The following is a 23,179-nucleotide window of genomic DNA, read 5'->3' as shown; positions in this document are numbered from 1 at the left end:
TCTCGCTCTCTCTCCAGAGTCTGTGAGGTTGGTGAATGGGACTAGTTTGTGTTCAGGCAGAGTGGAGGTGAAGTCCAATCAGTCGTGGGTCTCAGTGTGTGAAGGTGACTTTGACCAGCAGGATGCAGAGGTGGTCTGTAGAGAGCTTGGCTGTGGGGCTCCTCCTTCAGTCATCCAGGGGGCGCTCTATGGAGAAGCGAAGGCTCCAATGTGGACAAAAGAGTTCAAGTGTGAAGGCAACGAGTCTGTTCTCCTGAACTGTAGAACCTCAGACTCAACTAGAAGCACCTGCTCACCTGACAAGACTGTTGAACTCACCTGCTCAGGTTAAAGACAAACTTATTTTTTTGTTTGGATTAGTGTATTACATTTGGTTCTAATAGAACTATATGAACCATTTTTTCTAGTGTTCAAGTTTAAAACTTTGAACATCATTGGAACTTTATTTAGCGATAATTTCCTGCAGTAGTTTACAGTACTAGAATGACAATTATTGATATTTCAAACGTGCATGTGCTATGGCGCTATAACACGTTGAACTCCCTGAACGCCCCTCAGTATTGCTATTTCAGCTATTATATATTATTTATTTGTATTTATTTACAAGTTAGTCTCTTGACTCTGTACAGATTCTAATCATGTCAGGTTGGTGGGAGGAACCAGTCACTGTAATGGCACCCTGGAGATAAAACACCACAAAGGGTGGAGACCAGCGATTCCCAAGTATGACTGGAACCTGAACAAAGCAGCAGCAGTGTGTGGACAGCTGGACTGTGGCTCTGCTGTTTCAACACAAAGGGTTTCTGGTTCCACCTACGAACCTGTGTGGATTTTTAATGCTTCATATGAACCAACATGTCTTCGTTCTGACTGTGGAACAAATGATTGGTCTATAAGGTCCTCTGACAGGCTGGAGGTGACCTGTTTAGGTATGTCTTCTTCAACAGTGTACTGCAACAACAGTAATCTTAAAAAAATATCTTTCTTTTCAATTGATCTCTCTCTCTCTCGCTCTCTCTCTCGCTCTCTCTCTCTCTCTCTCTCTCTCTCTCTCTCTCTCTCTCTCTCTCTCTCTCTCTTTCTCTCTCTCTTTAGAGTCTGTGAGGTTGGTGAATGGGTCTAGTCCATGTTCAGGCAGAGTGGAGGTGAAGTCTGATCAGTCGTGGGTCTCAGTGTGTGAAGGTGACTTTGACCAGCAGGACGCAGAGGTGGTCTGTAGGGAGCTTGACTGTGGACCTCCTTCAGTCCTCCAGGGCGTGCTCTATGGAGCAATGGAGGCTCCAGTGTGGACCAAAGAATTCCAGTGTAAAGGCAACAAATCGGTTCTCCTGGATTGTGGAACATCAGACTCAACTAGAAACACCTGCTCACCTGACAAGACTGTCGGACTCACCTGCTCAGGTTAAGACAAACTATAGTTTTGATTTGGATAATTATGACTTGAGAAAAGTTACCTTCAGATGCTTGTGCTCTTCCTTCATGTAATCCCCCCGTATCCCTGGACACTGCCGGGGATCCTCCCAACTGTGTGGAGGGTGCATGGATGGATCTCAATAATGACTTGCTATCTGTTCTTTGGGTTAAATGGAACACTGTGTCTTTCGTCACCATTTCACCTTTTATTTTATACATCTATTGTTATATCCGCCCTGTGAATTCCAACTTTTGAATAGCAAATGGGAGCAAAAACATTTGCCTGACTGCAAGCGTCAGACTCTATCACACACTTCGTTTTGGGAAGAGAGTCTGAGATTTCGGGCAGACATTCCACTTCTGGGGGGGCGGGCTAATTTTTTTTTTAAGTTGACTTGCTCTTAATTGCTCCCTGAACTTCAAAGGGATTGTGAGCTGCTGTAATTGATTGAGCCATACAAGTGTCAATAGCTCGTTAGTCACTGAAAGCATCAAAGACTACAATCTGTTTGATGTCTGTAATAAGAGTGGAGGGGGGAATGTGTTTGAATACACACAGACTCGCCTGATTGGCTGAATGGTTTTGAACCAGGCCACCACCCACCACGTGCCCCAAGCCTACAGCCCTGATTGGCTCGCCCTTTCTGAGGGCTGGTGGAAAAAGCTTATTTAATGTGAAGGGCCAGACTAACACCACCACTACCAACAGGGGGTGGTGTTGTGCAGTCTGGTTTATTAACCAGGCTACAAAAACATGGCATTTCAGTATTGCAACAGATACACGAACCACACAGGGACTGCCCCATAGGTCGAACTCCTGTTGGGTCGAACAGAGTCGGCAGGTTACTGAGGTTAGGGTGAGGGTTAGGTTTTAGTGGTCGATCCAAAGGGTGTTCGACCTAATGACATGTTACCGAACCACACTTACAGTAGAAGGATCCATGCAATCTTTTACATTGAAGATTACATAATTGTATGATGTTTCCCCAGCTCTCGAAGCTAAACAAGTGAAGAAAATGTAAACGGATTATATCTTCAGGTCTGAAAGCTAAACATGTAAACGTGAAAATTAATTTGTTTTTCTCCTAATAGAAGTAATCCATCTTCTAGCTGGGTTCCTCTTTAGGACTTGTGTGGTGTGTGCTCTTGTAGTGGAGAATGGAAGGATGGAGGTGGACAATGACGATTCCTCTTTCTTTCTTTCTTTCTTTCTCTCTCTCCCTCTCTCTCTCTCTCTCTCTCTCTCTCTCTCTCTCTCTCTCTTTCTCTCTCTCTCTCTCTCTCTCTCTCTCTCTCTCCCTCTCCCTCTCTCTCTATGTCACTAACTATGTCACTAACTACTGTATTTGTAAAGATTTCAGGTTGGTTGGAGGGACCAATCGCTGTGCTGGAATACTGGAGATAAAACACCGGTATCAAGGGTGGATACCAGTGCATGGTTATACCTGGAACATGGAATCATCAGCTGTTGTGTGTAGACAGCTCGGCTGTGGCTCTGTTATTTCAACAAGGGTGACTAAATCTAAATATCGACACGCATGGAAGATCAAATCAGTCTGTGATGGCTCTGAGTCTTCACTGAGGGAGTGTGGCGAACATTCGATTGGTGATAGTGATTTCAGACTGGAAGTGATCTGCTCAGGTAATACAATTACTTCAACCATGACATTAACATTAATTAGGCTCTTATTTTGTCTGTCTGTCTGTCTGTCTGTCTGTCTGTCTGTCTGTCTGTCTGTCTGTCTGTCTGTAGCATGTCATAGCATAGAGAGTATCACTTTTACACTATGTGTTGTGTTCAAGTGATTTTCTTTTTCATGAATATGTTACTGGTTGTCATTACAAACACATCCATGCCTTTGGACAGTCTTTTTGGATCAACATTTTTTGGATCAACTTAAGTAGGAAAATGAGCCTAGAAGTAATTTAGGGTGGAGTTGTGAACTGCAAGAAAACACTCCAGCCAGCAGTGGGAGCTGATGTGTGAGCACTGATGTGTGAGCGGGAGCCGGCGAGTGAGTGGGAGCTGGCGAGTGAGTACGAGGAGCTAACGATTGAGGACGGGCTGTGAGGAAGACGAGCGGAAGGGAAGACGGACAAGAAGACATTCTCACCCCCACTGCGTCTCACACAGTTACTGAGGTTAAGGTTAGGGTTTGGGTTTGGGTTAGGCATAGTTTTACCGAGGTAAAGGTTAGGGATTGGGTTAGGGTTAGGTGGTCGCTAGAATCGGTGTTGCGTCCGTGGACGCGGTCTTGCGTCCGTGGACGCACCGCGTCCGCACCGCGTCCGCACCGCGTCCGCACCTCCTTTTTTTCCGCGGACGCGGCCATGGACGCAGACGCGGCTGTCACCGGCTGCCACTCCAAAATAGGGCCCTATATGTGGTACCTGGACTGCTAGGCCGGCAGGCGCCCTTTTCCACCAATTTTAGTCTAATCTACTTAAAGATAACTGATGTTATATGGCAATGTTAGCGCTACTAAGATTGCAAGTTAATCGTGTTAGATAGATTCATGATTAACATCCATGGACCCCCCTTTCCAGTGCCTTGACGTAAACCTTCCAAAGAAGGCTGAAGAGTCTAGTGCCCCCTTTAAAAAAAGTGCCCCCAAAAACCGTCCGGTCTGACACTATACGGTACTGTCCCAGACTGCCACACAATGTTGAAAAGTCACTGTGTAGTTGCTATAAGTGAAAGACAAGAGAAACATGTGGCAAAATAGGGAATTTGAATAATTTCACACCTGGCTCTGGCATAATTCAAGAATTATTCCTGTGTTTGCTTAATGATTCGCTGATTGTTTATGTGTATATCTATTTAGAGTTGTGTTATGAATGTCCTTCTTGTCACAAATATACATTCATAATAGATGGGTGTTCCCCTTGTAGTGGTTTAATGTAGAAATCTGTCTGTCTGTCTTTCTCGCTCTGTCCAGAGTCTGTGAGGTTGGTGAATGGGACTAGTTTGTGTTCAGGCAGAGTGGAGGTGAAGTCCAATCAGTCGTGGGTCTCAGTGTGTGAAGGTGACTTTGACCAGCAGGATGCAGAGGTGGTCTGTAGAGAGCTTGACTGCGGGGCTCCTTCAGGCCTCCAGGGAGCGCTCTATGGAGCAATGGATGCTCCAATGTGGACCAAAGAGTTCAAGTGTGAAGGCAACGAGTCTGTTCTCCTGAACTGTAGAACCTCAGACTCAACTAGAAGCACCTGCTCACAGGACAAGGCTGTTGAACTCAACTGTTCAGGTTAAAGGCAAACTTTTTGTTTGGATTATTGTGTTACAATTGGTTCTAATAGAACTATACAAACCATTTATTTTCTAGTGTTCAAGTTTAAAACATTGAACATCATTGGAACTTTATTTGGCGAGAATATGCTGCAGAAGTTTACCGTACTATAATGACATTTACTGATATTTCAAACGTGCACGCGCTATGGCGCTATGACATGTTGAACTCCCTGAACGCCCCTCAGTATTGCTATTGCAGCTATTATATATTTATTTTTTTGTATTTATTTACAAGTTAGTCTCTTGACTCTGTACAGATTCTAATTATGTCAGGTTGGTGGGAGGAACCAGTCACTGTAATGGCACCCTGGAGATAAAACAGCAAAAAGGTTGGAGACCAGCGGATAGGTATGACTGGAACCTGAACAAAGCAGCAGCAGCGTGTGGACAGCTGGACTGTGGTTCTGCTGTTTCAACAGGAAGGGTTTCTGGTTTCACCTACGAACCAGTGTGGATTTTTAATGCTTCATATGAACCAACTCGGAACAAAAACACATGTTTTGGATTTGCTTCCAATTGTAGAACAAAGGAGTTTTATTGGGGTGGAAAGTCCAATCACAGGCTGGAGGTGACCTGTTCAGGTAACACAAGCAATGCCTTCTTCAACAGTGTAATGCAACAACAGTAATCTAAAAATGCATTTCTTTTTAATTGATCTCTCTCTCTCTCTCTCTCTCTCTCTCTCTCTCTCTCTCTCTCTCTCTCTCCATCTCTCTCTTTAGAGTCTGTGAGGTTGGTGAATGGCTCTAGTCCATGTTCAGGCAGAGTGGAGGTGAAGTCTGGTCAGTCGTGGGTCTCAGTGTGTGAAAGTGACTTTGACCAACAGGATGCAGAGGTGGTCTGTAGGGAGCTTGGCTGTGGGTCTCCTTTGGTCATCCAGGGGGCGCTATATGGAGAAGTGAACACTCCAGTGTGGACCAAAGAGTTCCAGTGTGAAGGCAATGAGTCTGTTCTCCTGGACTGTAGAACATCAGACCCAACTAGAGGCACCTGTTCACCTGACAAGACTGTTGGACTCACTTGCTCAGGTATAAGGCCGAACTATCATTTTGGTTTGGATTGTTATTTTACAATGGAAGTATGTTACTTCTTAGTGGTGGCAGTGATTCAAGCTGTAGTGGCAAGACACTGAACACTGACATACATTGTTTAGCATTTTATATTAAAGGGATATTTCACTTGTGACTTTCAAAAACACCTTTGGGGGCACAGTGGCGCAGTGGTTAGCGCTTCGCCTCACAGCTAGAAGGTCCTGGTTTCGATTCCCGCCGGGGGACGCTGTGGGTGCTGGGGGCGTGTTCCTCCCTCCGCGTCATCAGCGCCCGCACCCTAGGTGGGGTTGGTGATAGGGCCTTTCTGTGTGGAGTTTGTTCTCCCCGTGTCTCCAGGGGTTGATACCCTCACAAAAACATGCAGTAATCCTGGTCTCAATAATGCCTCCCCCTGGCTAGCCGGGGGGCCTGATGGAGGGGAAAGGAACTAGTTGGAAAAACGTGTTCCTTCCACGTGCTACGTCCATCCCAGGGAAATCCCCCCTGTCAGGTGAAAAGAAACAACTTGGACTACCCATGCATTGAAGGAAGCATGAGGTCAGTCTGTTGTCTCCCCAGACGCGGCAGAGGGAGAGCAGAGCCCAGGATTACATAGGCAGTTACAAAATCGTGGGATTAAAAAAAAAAAAAAAAACACCTTTGGTCATTTTATCGTCTACTCTGGCTTTTGGGGGCACCTGGGACAGTTTTTTAAGTTTGATTCAGTATTTAGATATTTGGTATTCCTTCCTATACAAACCCATTGTAACTTCAAACTCCATTTACCCTGATGGATTCATTCAAAAGACCAGCCTTTGGCTCTGGTTACTGGGTGTCTTCCTAATACAATACGTGAGGAGGCCTTTTTTCCAATTACATTTACATGTATGTTTAATATTCATTTTCTTTTTTCCATAAAAAGATGTGTGTATATTATATATATATATATATATATATATATAAACCTAAATTCTGCAACTTAAAAAAAAATCTTTTGGGAGCACCCCAAAAGCCTGATTAGATGATAACATGACACAAAGCTTTCTCTAGCTCTCTATACATGTACCATGGCTTAGTCTCTTGTCATTTTACAGATTTTGAATAGGTCAGGCTGGTGGGAGGAACCAGTCACTGTACAGGCACTCTAGAGTTGAAACACCAGGGAGAATGGAGACCTGCAGATAATCATGACCTGATTAGATGATAAAATGACCAAAAGCTTTCTCTATCTCTCTATACATGTACCGTTTATGGCTTAGTCTCTTGTCATTTTACAGAGTTTGATGATGTCAGGCTGGTGGGAGGAACCAGTCACTGTACCGGCACTCTAGAGTTGAAACACCAGGGAGAATGGAGACCTGCAGATAATGCACACTGGAACCTGGAAACATCAACTGTAGTGTGTAGACAGCTGGACTGTGGCTCTGTTATTATAACGGAAAGGAATAAGATTCGGTTTGGCTCTGGAGGTCAATTTGCATGGTATAATTCTGAATGTGATGGGTCTGAGTCTTCACTGAGAGAGTGTGGAACAAGGAAGTCTTCTAGGGCCTACCATAGACTGGAAGTTAACTGTTCAGGTAATAGAATACCAATATCTCTTTTTATAAAGTCTCCTATTTAACCTTCCTGTGTGTGTGTGTGTGTGTGTGTGTGTGTGTGTGTGTGTGTGTGTGTGTGTGTGTGTGTGTGTGTGTGTGTGTGTGTGTGTGTGTGTGTGTGTGTGTCTCTCTGTCTCTGTCTCTCTCTCTCTCTCTCTCTCTCTCTCTCTCTCTCTCTCTCTCTCTGTCTGTCTGTCTGTCTGTCTGTCTGTCTGTCTGTCTGTCTGTCTGTCTGTCTGTCTGTCTGTCTGTCTGTCTGTCCTATGCCTACAGTACTTAGTCCACCATCAAGTCGTTTCTGAATGTATATTTTCCTATATTTATATTTTTTTAATGTTTTAAACCATTTGTACAGTATATGTACTTTTAACAGAGAAGATTTACTTAAGTAATGTACTTAATTACACTTTTGAGTTATTTGTACTTTACTTGATTATTTCCAATTTCCAGTACTTTCACTTCAACTCCACTACAACTCAGATCCAAATATTGTACTTTTACTCCACTACATTTATTTTTTAAACTTTAGTAAGTAGTTACTTTGCAGATATAAATTATAATATTATAAAACATACATAAACCACTTATACCTTGGCTGTTTGAAAATAGCTGATCTGCAAGCTCACAACAAGTCGCATCGCGACACGCCGTGAGCTTGTAGATCTGCTCTTTTCAAACATTTTGTACTTTTACTTTTGGTACTTTAAGTACTTTTTGATGCCAATACTTTTATACTTTTACTCAAGTCAATTTTGAATTCCGTTCTTCTTGTAACAGAGTATTTCCATACTGCAGTATTGATACTTTTACTTGAGTAAATAATGTGAGTACTTTTTCCACCACTGCCATTCATCAGGAAAGCTGAAAATTGTCTGACCTGAAACATGGGTGCATTGGATGAAGAGTTGCTTAGATGTTATAGCTGACTTTTGTTTTTTACAGGCTAGTTATTATTACTTGTTTTGCCAGTCACAGTAAGAAAGGCATAATACGGTCACCCAGATTTGCACACACAGTGGGCTGTATCTTACAATAAATGCGAGAAATCTCTGTGAGTATGTATGTATGTGCCCCGCGTATCTCGAGAACCGTTCGTCCCACCGGCTTCAGATTCGGCACGCGCGTTCCCCGCCGTGGCGTGGAGTGCAGTGCCGGGCCTCGACCCGACCCGACGCGCGGTTTTCCCGAACCAGCGCGAAACGTTCGGAATCTCCTTATGCGGGCTGATTGTTGACAACAGGCTGTTCCGGAGGAAATCGGCACAAACGCTGACTCATTGTGACATCACTTCATAAAAGGCTCTGACATCATGTACGCCACATGAGTCAACAAAAGATCTCTCTGAGTGTGTATGTATGTATGTAATCCGCGTATCTCGAGAACCGTTCGTCCCACCGGCACGCGCGTTCTCCATATATGGGAATAAAATTAATGCCCGTATTCCCGAACTGGCGCGAAACGTTCGGAATCTCCTTATGCGATTGTTGGCATCAGGCTGTTTCTGAGGAAACCGGCGCAAGCGCTGACTCATTGTGACATCACTTGATAAAAGGTTCTGACATCACGTACGCCACATGAGTCAACAAAAAATCTCTGTGAGTGTGTATGTAATCTGCGTTTCTCGAGAACCGTTCGTCCCACCGGCTTCAAATTAGGCAAGCGCGTTCCCCACCGCAGCAGGTATTGCAGTGCCTGGCCTCAACCCGACCCGATACGCGATTTACCGGATCCGGCGCGAAAGGTTCGGATTCTCCATATGCGGAGGGCTTTCCAGAACCGGCACTGTCTGCAGAGATCTCCATATATGGGCATAAAATGGACGCAGACAGATACAGATATCTCCATATATGGGCATAAATGGACATAGGGAAACAGATGGTCAAAACGGAACTGATGTCTGACATCAGAGTTTTCCGCAACCGGTACTGTGTGTGCAGAGATCTCCATATATGGGCATAAGGGGACAAAGGCAAACAGATGGTCAAAACGGGTCCTATGACAACAGGTATATTGGGGTTTGCATTAAAGGGTCTGGGCATTCATACCCTATTTCAAATTCGGCACGCGCGTTCCCCACCGCAGCAGGTAGTGCAGTGCTCGCTGGCACTGTGTCTGCATAGATCTCCATATATGGGCATAAAATGAATGCAGACAGACAGATACAGATATCTACATATATGGGCATAAATGGACACAGGCAAACAGATGGTCAAAGATCTCCATATATGGGCATAAAGTGGACGCAGACAGACAGATACAGATATCTCCATATATGGGCATAAATGGACACAGGCAAACAGATGGTCAAAACGGGTCCTATCTGAAGGGACACTATCTGCGGCATAAAATGGACGCAGATAGACAGATATCTCCATATATGGGCATAAAATGGACCCAGAACTATATCTGCAGTGATCTCCATATATGGACATAAAATGGACGCCGACAGACAGACAGCTACAGATATCTCCATATATGTGCATAAATGGACACAGGCAAACAGATGGTCAAAACGGGTCCTATGACAACAGGTATAATGGGGTTTGCATTATTGCGTATTGTATTGCTTTGCTTGTTGTGGGTCGCTTGGATTGGGAGCTTCCAGTTTGGGCATTGAGCTTCTGCTAAATGCCTAAACTGGAGCCAGGAGGTATGCGGTCAGCCTATAGGCTTGACTCAGGGAAAAGGTCGCCCCTGCCTTGCACAGTCCCATGAGAAGTCTGCCATCCATAAGATGAACGATACTCTCATGATTAATTGGAAATGACGCAAGTTCGGGACTCATGACCCTGAGCTGGCCACCTCCGGAGAGGGTGTATAGTGTATAATGGCCGAAACACCCTAAGACCTGGAGGAACACTACTGATGATGCGTCCTAGATTAAAAACTAACCCCAGCCCCCCCCCTCCCTTGCAGATGACACACACACACACACACACACACACACACACACACACACACACACACACACACACACACACACACACACACACACACACACTCTCACACGCATGTGCCTGCACAAAGGAAATTAACATCTTATCCTGTGTTTTGTAAAACCAAAAACTCTCTCTCTCTCTCTCTCTCTCTCTCTCTCTCTCTCTCTCTCTCTCTCTCTCTCTCTCTCTCTCTCTCTCCCCCTCTGTGCCTATCTAGAGTCCGTGAGGCTGGTGAATGGGAATAATTCATGTTCAGGTAGACTTGAGGTAAAGTCTGATCAGTCGTGGGTCTCAGTGTGTGAAGGTGACTTTGACCAGCAGGATGCAGAGGTGGTCTGTAGGGAGCTTGGCTGTGGGCCTCCATTAGTCCTCCAGGGGGCGCTCTATGGAGAGGTGAAGGCTCAGAAGTGGAGCAAAGAGTTCCAGTGTGAAGGCACTGAGTCTGTTCTCATGGACTGTAGAAGAGCAGGCTCAACTAGAAAGACATGTTCACCTGACAAGACTGTTGGACTCACCTGCTCAGGTAAACTACAAGCTGTAGTTTTTGCTTGTATTATTAATGACTTATAATATAGTAATAGTACATTGTTTTAAATTGTTACACTCTGTGTAGATGTCAGGTTGGTGGGAGGAGCCAGTCACTGTGCTGGTACACTGGAGATAAAACACAAGGGAAGGTTGAGACCATTGGTTCCTGTGCAGGGGGAATGGAACCAGAATACATCAGCTGTATTGTGTAGACAGCTGGGCTGTGGCTCTGTGGCTTCAACAAAAAGGATGTATGGTTCTGATTCTCGTGTATGGTGGATTAAATCATCCTGTGATGGGTCTGAGCCTTCATTGGGGGAGTGTGGACAAAAGCAGATTTATGCTTCTGAATCTCGTGTATGGGACAAAGGCTGGTCTCAAACTTCCAAGTTCATCCTGGAGGTGGTCTGTTCAGGTAAGACAAACGATGACTTCCACAATGACAGTAACCTCTTTTACATTCCAACATTTTCCTTGACATTTTAATGCAGTTAACTCTTAGACCTTCCTACAAACACATTTTTTTTTACTTTTTGATTTGTTAATATTAGCTTTTATACTTCGTCACAATAATAACCAGTGGGAAACGGCATGATAATAGGAATTACCTATTTACTCATTTAAAAACCCAAAAGTAACTCCATGCAATATAAGAAGGCACTAGAACTGCACTCTGTCGAGGTGCCAACTTGCATCTTGTGCACAAGTTGGTCATACATGACCTACTTGTGTGCCAGCAGAGCGTGCAATGAGGTGCGCTCACCACTGGCATTACCACTTAGTGTTTAATATTTTTCCGGGAAATATCTCATTTTAAATCCCGGGAATTTTCTGGCCTTTTCCCGGGCTTCCCGGGAATTCCCGTTTCAATTAAAACCATGGAATGTGCCTTTAACCAAGCTGAAATTCATTATCCTATTGGGGGCGACATTTCGTAGCCCATCGTCTGAATATCCATGTGTCTTTGAAAACAGTTGATATGTAAACTCACAACGTCTCGTAGATTAGACGCTATGTGAGCTTGCAGATCGGCTATTTTCAGCATGATACAACACTCGACACGACAAACTATAGCCTAATCAAGCTTAATGGGAGATGGACGAGGCAGAGGATGCAAAAACAATGTTCCTCAATGGCTCGTTATAAAGCATTGCATAGCCCTTCCTACAGTTACATGGATATTTATTTTGGGGGATATAACGTTTGCAAGATCATTCTTCATAGCTCACCCCAAAGAAAGCAAGGTATAGAACACAAAACTTGGCTATTACTTACAGAATATTATGCTGTGTCTCTGTAGTGGTAAAGGGACTGTCAGAACACAGTATTAATGAGCTTTTAATGAGCCACCACGTTATATTTAATCAAACAACAAGTTTATCTAGTATATGGAACATGTAGATCAGCACTCTCCGTCCACCGCTTCCCATGATAGCCAAACCAAACACCACTCATGCTGAGAATCGGCCAGAAGAGAGAGTCAGAGAGAGATTCATTTGGTATTGGAATTGGCAGGATTATTGTAGCCCTGAAACATGACGGTCGTATGATACGACCAGCATGTTTCAGTGCTAGGATTGTTGTATTGCAGAGCCTTGTTGGGCTTTAGCAGGACAGGATTGGGCATTCTATATTTTTCCTGTTAAAAAAGGAAGCAAGGATAATGTGACATGCAGCCAAATTGCCTCTGCTCTGTAGAAGGCCTTTCTAGTAATTAGTAGCAATTTCTAGCAAAAAATCAACCTCCGGGATTCCCGGGTAACAAAGCCATTTCCCGGGAGGCTAAATATGTTCCTTTTTCCCGGGAATCCTGCTTCCCGGGAATCCCGGTATTAAACACTATTACCACTCACCTGATCCAGACCTCATATCAGTCATCCCACTGCTTGGCTAATGGCTACTCTAACTGCCTCGTTGCTGATGGCCTCCCAGCATGCTCTCTCTCTCTCTCTCTCTCTCTCTCTCTCTCTCTCTCTCTCTCTCTCTCTCTCTCTCTCTCTCTCTCTCTCTCTCTCTCTCTCTCTCTCTCTCTCCAGAGTCTGTGAGGTTGGTGGATGGGCCTGGTGTGTGTTCAGGCAGAGTGGAGGTGAAGTCTAATCAGTCGTGGGTCTCAGTGTGTGAAGGTGACTTTGACCAGCAGGACGCAGAGGTGGTCTGTAGGGAGCTTGGCTGTGGGGCTCCTTCAGTCCTCCAGGGGGCGCTCTATGGAGAAATGAAGGCTCAGTTGTGGAACAAAGAGATCCAGTGTGAAGGAACTGAGTCTGTTCTCCTGGATTGTGGAGCATCAGTCTCAACTAGAAACACCTGCTCACCTGACAGGACTGTTGGACTCACCTGCTCAGGTTAAAGACAAATTAGGTTAAATTGATTTGGTTAATTATGACTTGAAAAAAGTGCCCTGCTGATGTTTGTGCTCTTCCTACATGATATCCCCCCTCTACCCCTCGACACTGCCAGGGATCCTCCCAACTATCCACATCAGCTTTGAGTGTTTATTGCAAAGTTATTACAAATGTGTTTCAATTAATTACTTAGAGGGATCAGGCCTTTTTTCCTCGGTCCCAGTGAACGGAGGATGGCACAACTCTTTCGGTGTCAATGGGTCTCCAAAATATACAAGGTGTACAATTTTTGAGAATGCTTAATCTACCGAAAGTATAGCTCCAAAGGTGAGACCATGACCGACAACTTGTCTGGCTTTTGCTTTCCAATTACCAAATGAGCACAACATCCACGTTATGTACTGTAAATGAAGATTCTGTTTTTCTCCTGAAAAGAAGTGTCGAGGAGTAGCACTTCTTTTCAGTAACAAAAGAGAATAAATAGCAAGGATAAACAGTGTAAAGAACCTTGGGAAAACATGCATGCAGTCAAATAAGATTTTATTATTGCTTATTCTCTCTGTAGATTCTGATATTGTCAGGTTGGTGGGAGGAACCAGTCATTGTAGTGGTACACTGGAGATGAAACACCAGGGAGAGTGGAGACCAGCAGATGTTTACTTCTGGAACCTGACAACATCAGCTGTAGCGTGTAGACAGCTGGACTGTGGCTCTGCCGTTTCAACGTTAATTAGGCAGCGTTTTGAACCTATACCTGTATGGAGGCAGCGTTCTGAACCAATACCTGTATGGAGGCAGCGTTCTGAACCTATACCTGTATGGAGGCAGCGTTCTGAACCTATACCTGTATGGAGTTTTCAATCTTCTTGTGGTGGGTCTGAGTCTTCACTGTGGGAGTGCGGGACAATGAAGCCTGGCGAATCCTCTGACAGACTAGAGTTGATCTGTTCAGGTGACTTATTTAAAAGACCTATGTTCTTACTTTTTATCTGATTGAGCCAGTTGTTTATGCCTTTTTGTGCAATTTGATTATTTTCGCGCACGCACACACACGCACACACGCGCGCACGCACGCACACACACGTGCGCACACACGCGTGTGTGTGTGTGTGTGTGTGTGTGTGTGCGTGTGTGTGTGTGTGTGTGTGTGTGTGTGTGTGTGTGTGTGTGTGTGTGTGTGTGTGTGTGTGTGTGTGTGTGTGTGTGAAATTAACAGTGCAGTTACAGGTGGAAACTGGTAATTTTTCCAGCTGCAAATAACAAAAAGATGTATTGGTATTTCCCACAATAACATTATTGCATCTTGAGCTTACATGAAAACAAATTAACAGTGCAAATTAGCTTGTGGAGCTCGTGGTACTTTCAGCAATGTGGCACATACTCCAATCCTCCTCTTTCTGAGAAGTCCTTCAATGCTGTTCCACGTCACCACTTCTTATTCTCTCTCTCTCTCTCTCTCTCTCTCTCTCTCTCTCTCTCTCTCTCTCTCTCTCTCTCTCTCTCTCTCTAGAGTCTGTGAGGTTGGTGAATGGGACTGGTTTGTGTTCAGGCAGAGTGGAAGTGAAGTCTAATCAGTCGTGGGTCTCAGTGTGTGAAGGAGCCTTTGACCAGCAGGATGCAGAGGTGGTCTGTAGGCAACTTGGCTGTGGACCTCCTTCAGTCCTCCAGGGGGCGCTCTATGGAGAAATGAAGGCTCCAATGTGGACCAAAGAGTTCCAGTGTGAAGGCAATGAGTCTGTTCTCCTCGACTGTAGAACCTCGTGCTTAGCCAGAAACACATGCCCATCTGGCAAGACTGCTGGACTCACCTGTTCAGGTAAAAGATAAACTACACTCTTGATTTTGGTTACTATTTTATCATTAGTTTATATTGCTTTTACAGATTAAACTCTTGTTTATGTACAGAGCCTAATGATATCAGGTTGGGGGGAGGAACCAGTAACTGTACTGGTATACTGGAGATGAAACACCAGGAAGAATGGGGTGGTGTGTATGGTGAATCTGATTGGAACCTGAAGTCATCTGATGTAGTATGCAGACAGCTTAACTGTGGCTCTGCTGTTTCAACGAAAAGGATCCCCAGGTATGTATGTATGTTGGTGTCCTGGATATGTGTTGTTCATGCTATTTGTTGTTGCCTTTATTGACAGAGGTGTCCACTGTAGATGCTGCCAATAGACACTTGCAGTCGATAGAGCTGTCGCATGTCGGAACCCGTCGATGAAGAACTGAACATGTTCGTTTTTTGGCGTTCCTGCTGGCTGTCTGTGGTGATGTGGGGGACTGTAGAATGGACCTCTAATCTACTCACGCTCAAATAAGCCATATATATTTTCCCGTCACACGTTATAACTAGATACATCTCAATTCTCCATTCCTATACAAATCGATCAAAGCTAGCAAGGGCAGTGTTTTGTTTTGGTGAGAGTTTCTCTCATCAGAGAGGAAAATTCTCTGATGTGAGTAAAACAAGCAACCAGGTCTATGAAAACAAACCCAAAAGAAGGGACCATTTTCTCCACTTGAGGCCTATACATCAGCTATTTTTAAAAAATCATCTTGAAAGCAAGGCCAAATAAGCAACCACATTTGAGAAACAAGCCCAAACAAAAGCAACCCGGCCACAACTATGAATGTTTACAAGTGAATTTATAGGAAAACAAGCTCAAAGTCACTTATGAAGTCGCCCGACTTTTAAATGCCAAGTTTGCCATCTATTGCCAGCAGACTACAACAGACTAGCAGTTTGAAACAGTTTGAAGCCGTTGGAAGTAATCTTCATTACATTGTGCAGGAGGAATACATTTGAGACTGAAAGAGAGACAGCACATTTATAACCCATTTACTGCCACAACCCGAGGACCCCAAAAAATGCTGCTATCTCTCTCCGAAAGGCCAGAGGAACCCGAGAATTTAATATGCTTGAATCACTATACAGCAATTAAAAGCATGATCGCCGATCAGCCTTTTTTTTTTTTTGTACCCTAGAACCACTATCCCTCTGGACCGGATACATCGTTATAGGAATCGACATGATGCCCTGATTAAAAGGTAAGGATATCATGGCATAAAACGACATGGGACGACTTTTTAATAGCAGTTAATTAGTTAAAATAGTATTTGCTTGTGAGGGTGGGTGGGTGGGGGGGGGGGGGGTTAGCTGCATCAAAGGAATATATTTGGGCTCAATTGAACAAGTGGTTCTCAAACTGTGGTACGTGTACCACTGGTGGTACATTGGGCACCCCTCTGGTGGGAAGGTTATTATCGTAAACGAAAACGAACGAAAAAAACGAAAACTGGAATGGAATAACATTGTTGTTAACTGAAATAAAAATTAAAACTAAGCTTTAGAAAAACGATAACTAAACTGAAACGATATTGTGTGTTTACATATAGGAGTGTGGATCACTAGCATCCTTTAAAATCGCCCTGAAAAAACACTTACAGGCAGCAGTCGTACGCAACTGGTAAAAAGAAAACATAGCCTAGCCATACCCTCCCCTAGCCCTTCTTTGTATATACCTACCGTATGTTTTTTTGAGCGGTGGTCACACCGTCTCCATAGCGTGGCCGTGTGTGTATCCGTCTATGTATGTTCCCTTTTTTTCCCTGACTATATCTACTGCATAGTACTGTGTTCTATCCGTCTGTCTTTCAATGTTATATGAGATACTTCAATGGTTTGCTATGGAAATAAGCGTATAGTCTTTTCTAGGATCTCCTTTTAGTAGACCTTGTACCAGTGAATCTGTACCGTCATGAAACTGTACCTTTTCCTATGCAAACTTCTAATAAAGTCTTCAATCAATCAATCAAGCACCAAACAACGGAGGACATGCGTTATTTTTCTTTGACTCCTCGCTTTTCTTCCCGTAGCCAATGGAGGATTAGATCTTTCTGTGATGGGTCTGAGGCTTCACTGAGGGAGTGTGGAATAATGCAGTCTAAGGAAGACTGGGACGTACTGGAGGTGACCTGTACTGGAGGTGACAACAATGACTTCAACTATCTTGTTTTATTTGGTCCCTTCTCTCATCATGCTTTGTCCGTCTGTTCATCCGAGATCTGGTCTTAACTCATTCTGTGCCTATCCCGAACATGTTCGGCTTATTTCAATCCAATACAATTTTTTTTTTAATTAATTGACATACCCTGAGCTGCTTGTAGAGTCGTGGGTGGTCCTGGCTCGTCCTACGCTAGCCAGCTAGCCATTTTACATGGTCCGACGATATATTCCATTAAAAATGGTTTAAAATACATTTTTGAGCCCCCCAATGTTCACTGAATGTTCAGCGCCGCTTCCGGAACGTAGTCCAGTGTGCCTATCCCGAACATGTTCGGCTTTTTTAATGAAATGAATAAAATGATCCAAGGCCTTCTGAAGCCTGGGCCTAAATTTTCAAGCCAGTGATCGAAATCCGGGAGCCCCCCGGCCGGCCGTTAGCCGCGAACGTTGCCGCGAATCGCCGCCGAATCCAATGAAAAACCACATCTTTGGAGGCCCATATCTCTGGATTGTGTTTTTAGGGATGTGGCGCGAGGTTTATTTACGTCGAAATCGCCTAAAAATGATCTTTTAAATGACAAAATGCTAATAGCTATTCTGTAGCCATTTTCATCCGGGACCTTTCCATGACGTGCACGAACGTGAGCACGCGCGTCACTGCAACGTGAATCCCCGGATGCTAATGCGCTCGCCTATGGGACAAACCCTGGCATTCTTTGGCGCCCTCTAGGGGCTGGCACTAAAACGGTTAAAGGACAACTTTGTTTTTTTACAACAAGGTTTCAATATTTTAGACATATTTTAGTCATTTGAGAAAATACATAAATTGTGTTCAAATGTTTTCATTTACTGCTTTCTATCCTTTTAGTGATGCAAATAAGCCCATTCCCGCAATCTTTCATGGGCGGATGTGACTTATGGGGGTTTATGGTGTAAATAGTAACAAATACATTGTCAGCTTATTGTGTCTAAAAATACATATTTAGCCACTTGTACGTATGCCCCCATGCACCCACTGAAATCAAAATACTGAAATGGCTAAAACGATAGAAAGCAGTAAATTAAAACATTTTAACACTCATCTTTTCTAAAATCTAAAATATGAACCCTAAACTAAAGTTGTCCGTTAAGGGTAACACGCACTGGACGTGACGGCTGCGCAGCATTGCGTCACGGTATTGACGTGCGTGAAGTGCTGCGTGGTAACACCAACTGGATGCGGCGCGGTGCCGCGCGGCACACAATGTTCACAAAGATTTGAAAACCTAATATGGTACGGAAAAAAATTACATATAAGATAACAACATTCATTGAGATTGCATCACTCAAGTGAAAGACATGAAAACATGAGCACGCCCCCTGTTACAGTCTTCCTGGTATCATTGTCATCATTTTAGGTTTCTCTGTCATAGGGTGATTTGGACGAGGTACAAAGGTTAGAGAGGTTCATTTTTAATATCAACGAGGGATGCCCTCAGCCAAGGCCCCCCAGACAAGATGCATTTCTGAAAATGCCCACTGTCAGCATCCATTCACGATGTTCTGAATACGATCTATTCAGGGTTCCCTAAGCATCCCTAATGGACATTTGTTTGGGTCTCTCTCTCTCTCTCTCTCTCTCTCTCTCTCTCTCTCTCTCTCTCTCTCTCCAGAGTATGTGAGGTTGGTGAATGGGACTGGTTTGTGTTCAGGCAGAGTGGAGGTGAAGTCTAATCAGTCGTGGGTCTCGGTGTGTGAAGGTGACTTTGACCAGCAGGATGCAGAGGTGGTCTGTAGAGAGCTTGGCTGTGGAGCTCCTTTAGTCCTCCAGGGGGCGCTCTATGGGGAAGTTACGGCCACAATGTGGAACAAAGAGTTCCAGTGTGAAGGCAACGAGTCTGTTCTCCTGGATTGTAGAACCTCAGACTCAACTAGAAACACCTGCTCACCTGACAAGACTGTTGGACTCACCTGTGGTAAAACTACATTTCTTGGTTTTGTAACTACCTTTTCCTATAGGCATCATCAGAAATGTCCTTATTAATGTAGCAAGCTGCCTAAAGCCTTCCGTATGAAAAGCTTAACTGATTATAAAGTATGTCCATTCGTCAGATTGTATTTTTGAACTCTGTGATTTGCTGTGACTTTTAGCATGTTCGTCAAAACAGTGTCAGTAGCGCTCGAGAGCTCTGTGTCAAGTGAAAGGAGTAAACACTTGAACTTTAAGTATAACAGTAACACTTAACAAGTGAGGGAACCCAATAGCACTTGAAATTAAGATGTTATATATATATATATATATATATATATATATATATATATATATATATGTGTGTGTGTGTGTGTGTGTGTGTGTGTGTGTGTGTGTGTGTGTGTGTGTGTGTGTGTGTGTGTGTGTGTGTGTGTGTGTGTGTGTGTGTGTGTGTGTGTGTGTGTGTGTGTGTGTGTGTGTGTGTGTGTGTGTGTGTATCAGAAATTGTTGTATTAATCCAGTGCATTTCACAATGATAATTGCTACACTGATAAGGAGGTGTCTTTTCTTACTGTGCCACTGAACGTTTTTTATTGTTTAAGTAACAGTAACTTGCCCAACACTGGTTCTGATGATGATGATGATGATGATTTTATAATCAGTTAATGTTCATTTTGTACAGAGTTTGATGATGTCAGGTTGGTTGGAGGAACCAGTCACTGTAATGGTGTACTGGAGCTGAAACACCAGGGAGAGTGGAGACCAGTTGATGGTTTGTCTGAATGGAACCGGAAGTTATCAGCTGTAGTGTGTAGACAGTTGGATTGTGGTGATGCTGTTTCAACAGAAATGAGAAATGGCAAAATGAGTCCTGTATGGAGGATTTCATCTTCCTGTGTCGGGTCAGAGTCTTCACTGACAGAGTGTGCAACAAAGCACCATGAAATTACTGTTCGAAGAAGGAAGCTGATCTGTTCAGGTAACACAACAATGGTGGTAGTCTCTTATTGTCCTCAGCCAAGGCCCCCCAGACAAGATGCATTTCTGAAAATGCCCACTGTCAGCATCCATTCACGATGTTGTGAATAGGATCTATTCAGGGTTCCCTAATTAATTGTTTGCTCTCTCTCTCTCTCTTTCTCTCTCTCTCTCTCTCTCTCTCTCTCTCTCTCTCTCTCTCTCTCTCTCTCTCTCCAGAGTCTGTGAGGTTGGTGAATGGGACTAGTTTGTGTTCAGGCCGAGTGGAGGTGAAGTCTAATCAGTCGTGGGTCTCAGTGTGTGAAAGTGACTTTGACCAGCAGGATGCAGCGGTGGTCTGTAGGGAGCTTGACTGTGCAGATCCTTCAGTCCTCCAGGGGGCACTCTATGGAGAGGTGAAGGCTCCAATGTGGACCAAAGAGTTCCAGTGTAAAGGCTACGAGTCTCTTCTCCGGGAGTGTGGAACCACATTCTCAACTAGAAACACCTGCTCACCTGACAAGGCTGTTGGACTCACCTGCTCAGGTAAAAGACAAACTAAGGTTTTGTTTTTGCAGTCTTATTTTTTAAGGACTTAAAATAATTGTATCACCGCTTATCTATCTGTACAGAGTCGGATGATATCAGGTTAGTAGGAGGAACCAGTCACTGTACTGGTACACTGGAGATAAAACACCAAGGCGAGTGGAGACCATCAGATGATTGGGATTGGGAAACACCATCTGCAGCGTGCAGACTGCTGGACTGTGGCTCTGTTGTTTCAACAGAGAAGCATCTCAGCCCCACATCTCAGCTTGTATGGAGTTTCAGATCTTACTGTGTTGGCGCTGACTTTTCACTGAGTGAGTGTGGAACAGTAGAGTCCACAGCTTCCTCTGTAACACTGGAGGTGATCTGTTCAGGTAACATGAAGTAGTCCGTCTGTTTGCATGAAGGTATTGCAGATATTGTGTGTGTGTGTGTGTGTGTGTGTGTGTGTGTGTGGGTGTGTGTGTGTGTGTGTGTGTGTGTGTGTGTGTGTGTGCGTGTGCGTGCGCGTGCGTGCGTGCGTGCGTGCGTGCATGCATGCGTTACAGCAGACCTGGTGATGGAGGTATCTAGTTATACTGTGGAGTATGGAGGGTCTTCTGGAGGCTGTAGGATTCAATAGACTGATTTATTAATTTCCTTGCTTACTTATGAATATAATTTCAACCTCTCTCTCTCTCTCTCTCTCTCTCTCTCTCTCTCTCTCTCTCTCAGAATCAGTGAGGTTGGTGAATGGGACTGGTTTGTGTTCAGGCAGAGTGGAGGTGAAGTCTAATCAGTCGTGGGTCTCAGTGTGTGAAGGTGACTTTGACCAGCAGGATGCAGAGGTGGTCTGTAGGGACCTTGGTTGTGGGGCTCCTTCAGGCCTCCAGGGGGCGCTATATGGCAAAGCAAAGGCTCCAATGTGGACCAAAGAATTCCAGTGTGAAGGCAGTGAGTCTGTTCTCCAGGACTGTGGAACCTCAGACTCAACCAGGAACACCTGCTCACCTGAAAGAGCTGTTGGACTCACCTGCTCAGGTAAAATAAAACTAACTATATATGTTGCCTCGTTATTATTTTATAATGGGTCTGTCTGTCTATGAATATATCTATATTTTGTCCTAATCTTTGCTTTCTGCCTTGTCACTGTACAGAGACCGACTCTATCAGGTTGGTGGGAGGAACCAGTCGCTGTACTGGTAGACTGCAGGTAAAACACCAGGCAGAATGGAGACCAGCGCTGGTTGATTCGTTTGGATTATCAGAATTGTGCAGACAGTTGGACTGTGGTTCTGCTGTTTCAGAAATGAGTTCTGTCTCTGAATCTGAACCTCTTTGGAGATATAGATCTGATTGTGTTGGGACGGACTGTGGGGAAATGTCCTCTGAAACTTCTACTAAAAGATTGGATGTGACCTGTTCAGGTAACACAGACAATGATGAATTTGTTATCTCTCTCTTCTCTGTGAACAGACAATTTGCAGTATGTCTTTATACGTGTATGTACATATACTCTGCCTGTCTGTCTGTCTTTCTCTGTGTCTTTCTGTGTGTGTGTGTGTGTGTGTGTGTGTGTGTGTGTGTGTGTGTGTGTGTGTGTGTGTGTGTGTGTGCGTGTGCGTGTGTGTGTGCGTGCGTGCGTGCATGCGTGCGTGCAGAGGCGCCGATTCAGCCTGGCGTTGCTCAGACCCATTCACATCCACCAGCAGAGGGGGTGGATGAGGTGGTCTGCCAATGCGAGGCTAGCGCTGGTTGACATAATACAGTACCTCAACTGACACCCGCAGTATTTCTGTTTGTTTTGTAAAAACAGCATGTCATGAGAGCTTTAAGTAGCAAATGTAGACTACTCGTGCACCCATTCCACAAATTTCACGTGAACAGCCAGGGTTCTATCTACAGTATCATCCATAAACAAAAAGTTTCACTTCTCTGCATCATGCGTGGCTACGCTTCTCTCGAACAAGAAGTAGCAACAGCACCAAGCACGTCCCTGCCTTGTCTGTCTTTCAATGTTATATGAGCAGTGTTGGGCAATATTACTTGGGAGAGTAATCGTTACTTATTACTTATTACACCTTGGAAAAAGTAATAATATTATATTACTTATTACTTGGAATCAAGAGTAATATCTAATATATTAAGTTATATTACTTTTTTTTTTTTTTTTACCCCGCAAAAGAAAATAGATGTAGGCCTACAACAGAATCTGTTTTGCCAGCTCCTTTTAGAACTGAATCCAATTTATTGGAACAATAAGAGTCTCTGGGATGCAATTAAAAATATATATAATTAATGACAGGCGTTGTAATTAATTAATCGCAAATAATCACATTTTAATCGCACATCAATATTTGACCTGGGAACAGTGATAAACCTTTTTAATGGATTTTGGTATACAAGCGAATCAATTAATAATTAATATATATAAGCTAAGCAACAACACACTGCTTATTTTTATTACATTTAAAACACCCCAGTACTTTAGTATTTTGATCCTAGGCTCTGTACTTGGACTGCTCTTTCCCCTCTACTCTACTCAGAATAAATAAATATTAGGGTTTAGTCAGTGGTGATGTAAATAAAAG

General features: G+C 44.0%; 1 protein-coding gene across 1 annotated transcript in view; it reads left to right on the top strand.

The window, feature by feature from the left end:
• The window catches only part of LOC308285517 (scavenger receptor cysteine-rich domain-containing protein DMBT1-like), a 43,882-nt gene that overhangs the window by 4,162 nt on the left and 16,541 nt on the right, over positions 1–23,179 (top strand). The window contains exons 2-23 of the mRNA XM_080726289.1: positions 18–326; positions 630–929; positions 1,096–1,401; positions 2,768–3,055; positions 4,353–4,658; positions 4,960–5,283; positions 5,425–5,730; positions 7,011–7,313; positions 10,491–10,796; positions 10,887–11,216; positions 12,838–13,143; positions 13,709–14,095; positions 14,654–14,959; positions 15,049–15,226; positions 16,132–16,194; positions 17,023–17,132; positions 18,805–19,107; positions 19,786–20,082; positions 20,301–20,606; positions 20,693–20,983; positions 21,324–21,629; positions 21,746–22,015. Coding sequence (XP_080582415.1) covers positions 209–326; positions 630–929; positions 1,096–1,401; positions 2,768–3,055; positions 4,353–4,658; positions 4,960–5,283; positions 5,425–5,730; positions 7,011–7,313; positions 10,491–10,796; positions 10,887–11,216; positions 12,838–13,143; positions 13,709–14,095; positions 14,654–14,959; positions 15,049–15,226; positions 16,132–16,194; positions 17,023–17,132; positions 18,805–19,107; positions 19,786–20,082; positions 20,301–20,606; positions 20,693–20,983; positions 21,324–21,629; positions 21,746–22,015 — 6,010 coding nt within the window. The 5' untranslated portion in view covers positions 18–208. The remainder of the gene's footprint in view (positions 1–17; positions 327–629; positions 930–1,095; positions 1,402–2,767; positions 3,056–4,352; positions 4,659–4,959; positions 5,284–5,424; positions 5,731–7,010; positions 7,314–10,490; positions 10,797–10,886; positions 11,217–12,837; positions 13,144–13,708; positions 14,096–14,653; positions 14,960–15,048; positions 15,227–16,131; positions 16,195–17,022; positions 17,133–18,804; positions 19,108–19,785; positions 20,083–20,300; positions 20,607–20,692; positions 20,984–21,323; positions 21,630–21,745; positions 22,016–23,179) is intronic.

The sequence above is a fragment of the Nannobrachium achirus genome (genome assembly GCF_963921795.1).
Source record: "Nannobrachium achirus genome assembly, chromosome: 5".
In the NCBI taxonomy this organism is placed as follows: domain Eukaryota; kingdom Metazoa; phylum Chordata; class Actinopteri; order Myctophiformes; family Myctophidae; genus Nannobrachium; species Nannobrachium achirus.
The sequence above is the reverse complement of the archived record's forward strand: the minus strand, read 5'-3'. Positions and strand labels throughout refer to the sequence as shown.